The sequence below is a fragment of the Ovis aries genome, chromosome 11 (assembly GCF_016772045.2).
Source record: "Ovis aries strain OAR_USU_Benz2616 breed Rambouillet chromosome 11, ARS-UI_Ramb_v3.0, whole genome shotgun sequence".
Lineage (NCBI taxonomy): Eukaryota > Metazoa > Chordata > Mammalia > Artiodactyla > Bovidae > Ovis > Ovis aries.
The window spans coordinates 28,414,228-28,426,269 of record NC_056064.1 but is presented as its reverse complement, the minus strand read 5'-3'; the positions used below and the strand labels follow the sequence as shown (position 1 = coordinate 28,426,269).

The 12,042-nt window shown below is 55.0% G+C and overlaps 1 protein-coding gene across 2 annotated transcripts in view; it reads right to left on the bottom strand.

The window, feature by feature from the left end:
• The window catches only part of NTN1 (netrin 1), a 206,785-nt gene that overhangs the window by 50,089 nt on the left and 144,654 nt on the right, over nt 1-12,042 (bottom strand). For both annotated transcript variants that reach the window (XM_042255658.2, XM_027974898.3), the window contains exons 4-5: nt 6,166-6,315; nt 2,993-3,046 (exon numbers count right to left, since the gene is read on the bottom strand). In XM_042255658.2, coding sequence (XP_042111592.1) covers nt 2,993-3,046; nt 6,166-6,315 — 204 coding nt within the window. The remainder of the gene's footprint in view (nt 1-2,992; nt 3,047-6,165; nt 6,316-12,042) is intronic.

Genomic DNA, 12,042 nt, shown 5'->3' with positions numbered 1-12,042 from the left:
AGAGAGAACTGGCCCTTCAAGGGGATGGGTGGGTTCAGGGTGAGGTTATGTCCATCAGCTTTCAGGACAAATTCTCGGCTTTATTAATTCTCCTTCTTTCCGCAGGCAAAAGTAAACAAGCTTTTCTCAGGCAGCCCAGCATGGAGGCCTTCGCTATTCAAACACTGCAAGAATCGACAGGCTCGGATGGACTGAGCTCCCAGGCCCTGCTTCCCAGGGGGCCCCCTGGCCTCCTGCCCACAACTTCCCTCCTGCTGAGACGAGGCGAGCAAGGCCTTTGTGGTTTCAGACCCCAGAGTCCCAGAGCCCATGATCCGGATCTGGCCCAAGTTCCCTGGGGAGACCATGAGAGATCCCGGGCATCCAGAGACCCAGAGAAAGTCACAACGGGTCTGGCCAAGGACCCAGCATCTTGACAGGCATCACACTTGCTCACCTAGCCCCTCGGTGGAGGAAGCACTTTGTCAAGAGTGTTCATTGACTGTTTGCTTCCATTGATATCATGTTTTCCAAGGTCCAGAAGAAAGAAAGGAAATAAATAGTAACAAAACCAAAAGAAATGAGAAAACTGAGAATTAGTAAAGTTTTTTCAAAGGAAGATGCTACAACTTAGTTGCCCAGGAATCTTTTGTCTGGTTGAGCTTTATACCAGCTTCTCGTGGCCTGCAGAGAAATCTCATGAGTTGTTTTTTGCTACTCCTCTATTCCATTTGCACATTTCGAATTTGGAAGGAAGAAGCCAAAAACCACGAGAAACCTAAAGTCAAGGTTGGAAGGGCCAGCAAAGTGGGAGACGAGAGTGAGCGATCATGACGATCTGCCTTGACCTTGGATGGGCTGTGTTCTCAGCCCAAGGAGCTCATCCTGGTGAGCTTTGCTGGGGCTCATGTCACAGCAAAAACAAGAAGCAGGACTCCATGACCTGAAAGTGTCTTCTCGATTCTCAACTGCTCTGAAAGCGAAAGTTGCTCAGTCGTGTCCGACTCTTTGCGACCCCATAGACTACACAGTCCATGGAATTCTCCAGGCCAGAATACTGGAGTGGGTAGCCTATCCCTTCTCCAGGGGCTCTTCCCGACCCAGGAGTCAAACCGCAATCTCCTGCATCGCAGGCAGATTCTTTACCAACTGAGCTATCAGGGAGGCCCAGGAGCTGGATGAACTGGGGTTGTCCCTCTGAATCTGTTTTTTATCAAAGAGTGTCCTCACAGGCACCCATGATGCTGTTTCCTCCAGCCCCTTCCCAGCACAATTTCTCCTGTAAGTGTCCCCGAGACTCAATCAAAGGTGCTGAAGACCCAGCAACCTAAGTCCATTATGTATTTGGTTCTCCCCAGTGAGGCCTCCAGCACGCCCTGAAATTTTCTGGCATTTCCTCTTTGAGGGCCGTTTGGTGACTATGAATATCCAAGTTCTGAATCCATTTTCTCAAGTTCTCAGGGACCGGCCGACACTTGAAACAATCCAGTCTATTCTAAAGCATTCAGGTGATCACACGGGTACCCGGGCCTCCCCCACAGGCCAACCAGGAGAGGAGCAAAGAGGGCCCCCGAGTTGACTCTGAGGTCCCCTGAGGGCCCCACTGTCACCATTCTTGCCCCCCATGCCCACTCCTACTCCAAGCTGTTGTTTAGTCACTGAGTTATGCCCAACTCTTTCGAGACCCCACAGACTAGTCCACCAGGCTCCTCTGTCCATAGGATTTCCCAGGCAAGAATACTGGAGTGGGTTGCCATTGCCCTCTCCAGGGGAGCTTCCAGACCTGGGGGCTGAACCCATGCATCCTGTGCCTCCTGCACTGGCACGTGAATTCTCTACCACCGAGCCACCAGGGAAGCTCCCTCCTCCAAGCACCAGTACACAAAAGCCCCATGTGACCCCAGGCCCACGGCACTGGGTACAGCCTGACCTGCTCTCCACCCGGTGCGCCCTCCAGCCAGGCTGGAGCCCTCTCTGTGCCCAAAGCCAGGGTTGGGTGACCCTTCTTGTACCAAGGATGGGTGACATCCATGGGCCCTTTCTCACAGTAATATTTCTAAATGCAGAAATAAAATCCACAAGACTACAAAGGAAACTAATCAATACTGAAATACACTTACCCAAATATTTTCAAAACCCCAGATTTATGGTACAGTGATGTAATGTATGTGTTTCTTTATTAATGATTATAAATCAAGATCCCACAGCAGGGCTGGTAACTTTCATCATTTTTAAGCAATTAGCAAGCATAAATAATATTTCATGATACCGGCACCACCTCTAACATGATGTGAAAACGGCTGGGATTTCTGCAGGTGGCCAAATCTCCAATGTTGCTGACCCGGCTGTGGTTTGTGGCCCACCTTTGCAATGGAGGAAACTTCTTTTTTTTTTGGCCACACAGCATGCAAGATTTTAGATCCCATCCAGGGATAGAACCATGTCCCCTGCAGTACAGTGTTGAGTCCAAACCACTAGACCACCAGGGAAGTTCTTTTTTTTTTTTTTTTCTTTCTTTCTTTTTGGAAACTCTTGATTTCAGTTAGAGGGAAGGGACAGTGAGAGCGTGAGTCTCTTCCTGTCCCGATTCACACCCCTCCTCATTCTGTTTGTGGACCCCAGTGCTCTAAGAATGTCCTTTCCATCTCCACCACCCATCTCCTTTCCTCTCTGCAAGAAGAAATTTACAGGACCCTGGCTTGGATGGCCCTGGGCTAGAAGACAGCTTCTTCCCCTCGCTGGCTGAGCAGGAGGACCATGGCTTTGAGGGTCTCAGGCTTGGAAGGCAAGCTAGCCCTAAGCACTAATAAAGGCCCCTCCCCTTTATTCTTAGAAGGGACATCATTGCAGAAAATGCCATGTGGCTCCATCTTGCTCAGTGCAGCCCAGGGGAACCACTGATACCAGCCAGCGCCCCAGTAGTGGCCAGGGAGTCTGGCCCCTCTAACCTCCCTTCCCCAGCCCCCAGCGCACCCCACAGCAAAAGAAGGAAAGCAGCAAGGGGACCGCTTACCTTCGGGCTCCTCCACGCTGCTGGCTGCAGTGGTCGGCGGTGCCACAGGGATCTCTTTGTGGGGTTCAGGACGGAGGGAAAGGGAAACAAGGTCAGAACACGTTATTTTTGACCTTAGAGAAGAAAGAGCACAGTGCAGATTCCCCCCAGCTTCCCTGGGCCCTCCCTCCTGGTCCCACTCTTCACCCCGGGAGACGACAGTCAGGGAGGAAGGGAAAGCCTGGCGTAGGGGCCAGGCCACCCTGTTCTCGGCTGGAAGCTGTCCCTCCAGCTGGCAGAGACTGGAGGAGGGGAAGGCAGGACTTTGCCCCCTCTGCTGTCTGTGTGCCATCTACTCATCTCGGGGCCAGGGGCAGACAGAGAGGTCCTTAGGCCCCCCCTTATCCATCATCAACAGACTCTGAGCTCAGGCTGACCTTGACTCATGGGTGGGGAAGGTGTCTGTGGCAGGGGTGGCATGTGAGGGTGCTGGGGGGTGTTTTCCACATGCAAAGAGGGGTCTGCACCCTGGCCTAGGTTCCCACGGGCTCACACCTCAAGAGCTAAGGTGTTTTCTTGGCAGGGAGAACAGACTGACAATACAGAAGACTGCAGGGCCAGAGAGAAGTGTGCTCTATTGGGGCCGTTCCTCTCCTACTGAAAACAGCAACGCATTCCTACAAGCTCCAGTTCTGGGCTCAGAAAAGGTGAGGAGCTTCAGCCAGTCTCTAGGAAAGACCCAGACTTCACGGCTCCAGATTCTCTTTCTAGTCAGGGCCAAACCAAGAACCCAAACTCCCTGAGTGGCAGGGAGTCACCTCCCCGGCTGAGTGACCGTATGAATGTGGAGTCACAGACACCTCCATGAACCCCACTAATTTTGGCCACCACCTGACTGCTAGGGGTTAAGATCTCCCTTGGACCCCCTCCTCCCAGGCTCTAGATCAACTGCCACCTGGGTCCTGGGGGGTGGTCAAGATGGAAAACTCGGGCTTGGGGGCAAACCTGAGGGTCATCCGCAGAAGCCAGCTCTGCACCTTCAGAAGCAACAGGCAGAGGGCTGGCCCTCGATATGGTGCCGAACCCCTACTCTCAGTTTATGATCGACAGCAAGCTACAGGTGCCCTGTTACAGCAGCTCATTAAGAAGCCGGGCTCCCTCTTGAGTCTTCATGAACTACTTGGCCCCAGCAGGAACATTCCAGAGGGAAATCCAGACAGCCCAGCCTAATCCTGCAAATCCAGGGAAGGGGCTGGGGCCAGTGGCCATGGAGCCACCCTGGCTGCCCGAGCCCCACTCCTCAGGCCTGGCTCTAGGATGTGAGTAGAGGGCCCCATGGCTCCCAGAGCTGTGATCAAACAGACACAAGCGTCCAAGGTCCTGTCTGGACACCTGAAACCCGGTGCCAGCAGGAAGAGCTCACAGAAATCCCAGGATGGAGATCCCAGGTCTCTAGGTGGTTGGCAGTGACGCTCACCCCCAGCATCAGCCCACCCTTTTCAAGAGGAAGGGAAAAGGTACAGAGCGTGTTGGAAAGCAGGATGCTTTCTCATCTCCCAAGGTTCCCATCCCTAATTCTGAAAAATCAGCTCCACTTTCAGGCCTTTCCCCTCAAGGATTTGAAATGTTGCTCCCAGCCACTCTGGGAACGCGACAGCTCCTGACTCCCCCTCGCAGGGAGGCCTCGTTTGCTTCCCCTATGTTTGCACAAGCTCGGATGGTGGGGCCGATCTCCTCCCAGCTTTCTAAAAATGGTCAGTTTTCTGGAGGACCAGAAGAGAAAGATACTCGCAAGCTGTGAGACCCGGACAATTAGATGTCGTGAAAACCATCTCAACCTGCTCCACCCTGGATGGACACAGGCTCAGTTTCCCGTGGTTCAGATTTGCGGTATCCGCTGTTACCATGGCAACATCTTCTGGTCGTAAGACCTGCTGGAAGCCACGCAGCCCGGAGTGTCCTGGACATGCAGCCACACTCAAGTCAAGTGGATGAGGTGCGGGATGTTGAAGACTCCCGCCCAGTGTGGGGGGGAGCGGATTCCCTGCAAGATCCAGGGTCCACTCCAAGGACCCCAAGCAGCTGCCTGGCCCCCAGCCTCCTGCTCTGCTTCATGTTGTTTGTTCCAAGACCCTGGTATCTGACCTGAGAAGCTGGTGCCCACCCAGAGCTAGAGGACACTGAAAACCATAAAGCAGGGGTCGGCCGACTTCTCCAGCAAGGACCAACTAGGAAACGTTTCGGGCCCTGCAGGTCACAGGGGCTATGTCGCCACTACTCAATTCTGCCGTCACGGCCCCAAAGTGGCCACAGGCAGTCCGTGAACAAGTGAGCCCGGCTGGGTCCCATTAAACTTTATTTACAGACGCTGAACTTTTCCTTTCATATCATTTTCACATGTCGTAAATTAGTAATCTTTTAATTTTTGTTTTAATCATTTTTAAAAGGTTTTTTAAAAAAAAGCCCAGCCAGCCGCACAAAACCAGGCAGTGAGCCAAATCCCCAGGCAGGGTGTGCTAAGCCCTGCTCCGGAGAGGCCGCCTTGTGCCTGGGGTCTGCCTCAGAGGCTGGGGTTCGCTCCTCCTTCGTCCTCCCTTCTGAGTTCAGGTCAGCCCTGTATTCAGAATCAAACAGGCCGAGGCTAGGGGCTAGTGCCCACCCAGGCCCCTGGCATCCACCAGAGCTAAACCTCTGCTCATGACACCTCTGCAGTTTTAACATGTTAAAGCTCTCCCAAGCCAAGGCCCTGAGCCACCCCTGATCTCTCCCCAAGTTCCAGCAACTAAGGGGCTGACCACTAGCCTTCAGGGGCCTCTGGAACCCTCAGAGATGCTGCCATTCTTCCTAAAGGCCGCTGGTCCCCACCTGGAGTCCGTTCTTTCTGCTCTGAATCTGCCAGGGCAGAGGGGCCTAGAATTCCCACAGCAGCAGCCCCTGATCCAGACCTCACTCCCAGCCCAGGCCCAGGGCCAAGGTGGATACGGGAAGAGGTGGACGTGCTTCCTCTGGCACCCTGGGAGCAGGAGACTGTCAGAACAGAGCCATGGATGGGCCGGCTCTGCTGAGACTTCCATAGGCGTGGGGGTCTCACACAGGGCCCCAGTGAGTGCAGAGATCCACCTCAATGAGCACTGGCCCCCGGACACGGGTGACCCTGAGCCCCCAGGTGGCCGGGAGGAGGGCGCCCCGCGTACTTATGCAGGGGGCGATGGGTGAGCGGCTCTGCTGGTAGCCCTTGGCGCAGCGGTTGCAGGTGAGGCCAGTCACGCCGTCCTTGCAGGGACACTGGCCCGTGGTCTGGTTGCACGTCTTGCCAGCGGCGCCCACGGGGTGGCAATCGCAGGCTGTGGAGGACACACAACAGAAGGCGTGAGAGGGTGGGAGTGACCAGAGCACACCCCGCTCCGAGGCCCTCCCCACCTAGCGGCACCCTCCCAGACCCCACCCCAGGGGAAGAGCTGAGCCGGGTGTGAGGGGCCAACCCACACACGTTCCAGAAGCTCTGATCACTGACCACCTGCCTACCTGGAGACAGGAAACGAAAATCAGAATGGACCAACCGGAAAGGACAGTCCGGGCAGAGGAGTCAAGTCGGGGTGCCCTTCTGAAGGCCCAGGAGGAATACCTCACAGCCCGAGGCTGAGTGGGAGGGTAGGAGTCAGATTTGGGGGCACACCTGCCCTTCACAGGCTGCTTTGTGCCCTCTTGCTCCTTTGCCCCTAGCCAGCTCCTAGCGCCCATGCATCCTTGCTAACCTCTGGGTGGGAGGGACAGGGTTTGGGGCCTGATGGAGCCCTGGGATTTGCCAGCTCAGAGGGAGTTAGCAAGGAGCGTCCCTCCCAGGGCTGTTGCCCCACTCTGCTCTGTCCAGCCAACCTGACTGGCAGGCAGGCAGTCTGAGATGCAGGCTTCTGGATCACAAAACCCATCAACTGTAGCTCCAGGAAGGGTCAACAACTATCCTTCACTTAAAGGCCCTGATGAAACTTAAAGACTTGGAGGTGAAGGAACCCCTCAGGGCCTTGCAGAAAAGGACTGGCCAAGCTGGGAAGTGCCACGAGGCCCCGGTTCTCAGTTCAGGTGCTGCTGTATCCCACACCCCTCCTCCAGGTTTGCAATGGGCTGAAGAGCTGCGGTTGCCCACCCGTCACACTGCACCCAAGGCTCCCTCCCTATTTCCAGGACCCAGTGACAAAATAGCCAGAGGAGTTTAAGGGGACACGCCCCTATTATGGACTGAACGACTGCATCCCCCCTGCACATTCATATGTTGAAAGCTAACCCTCATTGTGATGGCATTAGGAGGCAGAGCCCTTGGGAGGCAGTCAGGTAGACAAGGTCACGTGGGTGAGACCCCATGTCTCTTACGTCTCCTGCATGAGCATGCAGGCTCTTAACCACTAGTGTCACCTGGGAACTCGATGCCCACTAACTCCACGAGGCTTGAGCAAGAACTGTGGTATCTGCAAACACAGGACACCTGCCTCCCCGGACCTAGGCAGTGGACTCAGCGTGGGCAGAGAAGGGGAGGCAGGAAGGAGCCCAATGCCCTCGCCCACTCCCCTGGGGTCTCCCTGGCCCTCCCCCCAGGGAAGAGAAGCCTGGAGAGGGTGAGCAGCTGTCTGCAGGAGGCGACCTGCTCCAAGTTCACTTGGTGCCAGAGCTGCTCTGTTTCTATTCCAAATGGGAAAAAAGTATCCAAGGGAGTAAGTGAGAGCAGCACTCCCCGAAGAGCTACACTAACTCCTCCCGAGCGGTGCCGCTCAGTATGAGGGCGCCAGGCCTCGGGTGAAGACCCGGCCTCTCCCAGCTGGCCAGCCTCGGGCCCAGGAGGGGCTCAGGAGAATTAGGAAGAGGAAGGCGGAGGGCCAAGGGTGCAGAAAGGACAGGAATGTGAGGAATTGCTTGTTGAAGTTGTGTCTGGACACGTGAGAGCTTCTGGAAACCCTGGGAGTACGGGTCTGGGGGAGGAGGGGGCATGGGGCGGGGTGCTTCAAGCCAGGTGAGGGGAGGGCAGGGGACAAGGCCTAGGGGAGGAAATGGGACTGTCCCAATCCCGCCCCTGTGAACAGCAGCAAACCTTCTATTAGAAACCTCTGTCAAATCTATCCTAAATTCATTTCCCAATGTTTTTTTCTTCTTCCCTCTTTTCTTTCACTCGGCCCCGAAGCACACTGTGGATGATGCTATGAAGAGGGGATGGCTGGAAGTGACCAATGACCTTAGATCCATCCCTGTGACAGGAAGGGCGATGGGCCACGGTGGCCTCTCTGAGCTGGCCTGGTGACAGCAAAGGGCCAGCACAGGCCCCTGGCGTCCCGAGCCCCTGGTGCAGGCGTGGGCACCACCAGGCGGATATGGACTCCCCAGGCTCCTGCCAGCTGACCTCCCTTGGCCAGCTTCACAAGCCTGCTGGTAATCCTGAAACCCACGCCAAGACATCCTCCCCTCCATGCTGACGGAACACAGCTGCGTGCCAGTGACTTCTGGGCCTTGGACTCGGCCGGGAGGGGGTCACCAAAGGTTGCATGGTCACTGGAGGGTCCGAGCCAAGTCACCCACAGGCCCAGGTCATCTTCACTGAGGCAGGAGCTGGCCGAGAGCAGAATCTTGGGGGAGCAGAGTGTATTGCCCTCACCTGAGGCCTCTCAAAGCTGGGGACCCCTCAGCCCCCTGTGGTTGGTGAGCTGGCAGGGAGGAGCTGGGTGCCCGCTGAGATGGGCAGAGCGGAGGGCCAAACTCGGTGATGGCAGGGCAGTGTGTCTGCTTCACGTCCTTAGGCCTAGCCTTTGGTTACAGAAGAGGGCTCTTTGCTGTGCAGTTTCCAAATCATTCTCTCAAGGTCTGCAAAGACTCCGAGCAACTGGCCCTTGGTCTGAGAGAAGCAGCGGGCTGACTGTGCTTCACGCAAATCACTGTTACAGGAAGAGAAGTCAGCAGAGTCCCAGAGGGTCCAGGCAGAGGGGTGGGTGGCAGTGAGTGGGAGGCTACTCAGGTCACTGCCATGGTGGGGGGACCATCCTCAGAGGTGGGGCACTCCTGCAACACAGCCCTGCCACTTGGACCCCTGAGCACGTCCACACCCCCACATGCCGTCCTTCTGGTCCTCGCACCAGCCTGTGAAATTAGCATGACTATACCGAGGCCAGGAGTAGAGAGACAGAAAGGGCCTGATCTCTTGAGCATGTCACTGAGGGCCCTCGCCCTCTCCTGTGTGTCCCCCTACACTTCCCATTCTGCAAGGAGAAATACACCCTTCCCTGTTGAAACCAAGGCCAGGTGGCATCTCTTACGTGCGGTCAAATGCAGCCCCAACACAGACACTTGCATTGCACTCATTCTCAATTCACAGCCTAATGGCCCCAAAGTAAAGACTTTTCCTCAAACCCCATGATTATGGGAAGCTAAGTTATATCTTCTGGGCAAAGAAGGATGAGCTTCAAGGTGTCGGGAGAACTGATGAATCACAACAGCCCACAGTGGGTTCTCTACAACGTTGGACAAGAGAATCCAGCTAGTAATGCCCACAGGAAGAGGGTCTGAGCTGCCCACCGGTTACACAGGAGACTCCAACCCTGGTCCTTAGAAAAAGCCAAAGGCACTGTGCTGTATCGCCCCAAATCCAAAACACACCCAGATGCACAAACACACATAGATTCCTACAACTCTCAGACACGCAGGCACACATAGCACCACAGGGGGCAGGGGAGAGGATGAGGGCAGGCTGAGTTGGGAGGATGTGGACGTGAGCGAGTAGAAGTCTTCTCCTTGGCGGGGGGTCTGGTGAAAGGGACAAAGTCAGAGCCTCCCGGATTCTTCCGAGAACAGGCTCTGGGTCAGAATGTCTTCTCCTGCAGGAAGCCCGGTTCGGTGACTCCCGTTTCCCTGGATGTCAGCCACTCTGCTCAGAGGAGGTCAGGCCCTTCCCCAGCAAGTCATCATCTGCACGCAGCAGGCAGAACCTGGCCCTGGGAAACAACCCACCAGAGAGTTTTTCCATGAAGAGGAAGGTGAGACCAGGAGGAAGCCCAGGGCCCTGAGAAGGCGGCCGGATCAGGTTTCTCATGAACACATGGGCTGGATGGTAGCCCGATGCAAAGAAGCCAGACTGTCCTTGCTTGGGGTCATCAGCCAGATACGAACCGCTAAAGACACACAGATGGTTTCAGATGGGTGTCAAGAGACCCAGGTCTGATCCTGCCCTGCCAGCAATGCAGTGTGCCCCTGGGCTAGTGCCTTGCTCTGAGTCTCAGGTAGCTCATCTCTAAGGCCAGAGGTTTATACTTGCACTAAAGTTGCTTCCAACTAAACAGGCTAAGATCCAGGGCAGTGTTCTGTCCCCTGGGACCGTCACCCCCACTGCTGCAGTCCACTACAGTGTCCCAGCTCAGGAGACCAGGAACATGCTCCTGCTGTACACCAGACCCTCGCTCCACACCCACGCGGCACCCTGCCCGACACCATAAACTGCTGCACTGGGCTGGACTCTTGTCTCTGAGATCTGTGTTGTCAGCTATGAGAAGTGCACTGGGGTTACTGAGGGCCCCCACAAAGCTGACCCACAAGGCAGGCAGCCCTGATCCTCCTCTGTGGTGAGGCCCCTGTCCTGAATCCTGGCAACCCTGGATCTGTTCTCAGACCCTAGGGCTTCGCCTTTTCAGAATATCTTATTCTGGGATTTATGGAGGTGCAGGATGTATGGTCAGAGAAGGCATTGGCACCCCACTCCAGTACTCTTGTCTGGAAAATCCCATGGACAGAGGAGCCTGGTAGGCTGCAGTCCATGGGGTCGCAAAGACTTGGACACGACTGAGAGACTTCACTTTCACTTTTCACTTTCATGCATTGGAGAAGGAAATGGCAACCCACTCCAGTGTTCTTGCCTGGAGAATCCCAGGGACAGGGGAGCCTGGTGGGCTGCCGTCTATGGGGTCGCACAGAGGTGGACACGACTGAACTGACTTAGCAGCAGCCACAGCAGGATGTATGGTGGATGGACTCATACAGCAGGTAATCTTTTAAAATTGGCCTCCTTTATGCCCAGTGCACCTTCCCAGGTGGCGCTAGTGGTAAAGAATCCACCTGCCAATGTAGGAAATGTAAGGGACATGGGTTTGTTCAGTCCCTGGGTTCAGAAGATTCCCTAGAGCAGGAAATGTCAATCCATTCCAGTATTCTTGCCTGGAGAATCCCATGGACAGAGGAGCCATAAGGTCGCAAAGAGTCGGACACGACTGAAGCAACTTACCACACACATATGCCCAGTGCACTGAAATGCATCCGTGTTGCCAAGTCAGTCAACAGCGTGTCCAGTTGCATCACTGAGTTAGATTCCACAGTACAGACATACCACTGGTTGGTTGACCATTCACCCACCAGAGCACAGTTGGGCTGTTTCCAGTTTTTGCCAGTTGTGAACAATGCTTTTATCAACATCCATGTGCCGTTTTACCCACTCCAGTGTTCTTGCCTGGAGAATCCCAGGGACGGGGGAGCCTGGTGGGCTGCCGTCTATGGGGTCACACAGAGTCGGACACGACTGAAGCGACTTAGCAGCAGCATGTGCCATTTTTTGTGTGAAAGGAGATTTCATTTCTCTGGGATAAACATCAAGAGGAAGCATTGCTTGGTATTATGGGAGCTCTATGCTTCACTTCTCCCCGGTGGCTCAGCGGTGAAAAATCCACCTGCCAATGCAAGAGACTCAGGTTCGATTCCTGGGTTGGGAAAATCCCCTGGAGAAGGAAATGGCAACCCACTCCAGTATTCTTGCTCGGGAAATCCCAAGGACAGAGAAGCCTGAAGATCCACAGTCCATGGGGTCACAAAGAGTCGGGGCACGGCTTAGCAACTGAACAGCAACAGTGGGTGGGTGGTGGCATCTCACCACGGCTCTAGTCTACATTTCCCTAATGCAGAAGAGTGACGGTTGAGGCATTTATCCATCATCCCTGTATCTTCACCGAGGAGCTCTGCTCAAGTATTCTGCCCCTTTCTAGCTGAGTGGTCAGTATTGCCTAATTGTGCAGTTTTGAGAGTTCTCCACATTAGCTGGATTCAAGTCCTTGGCC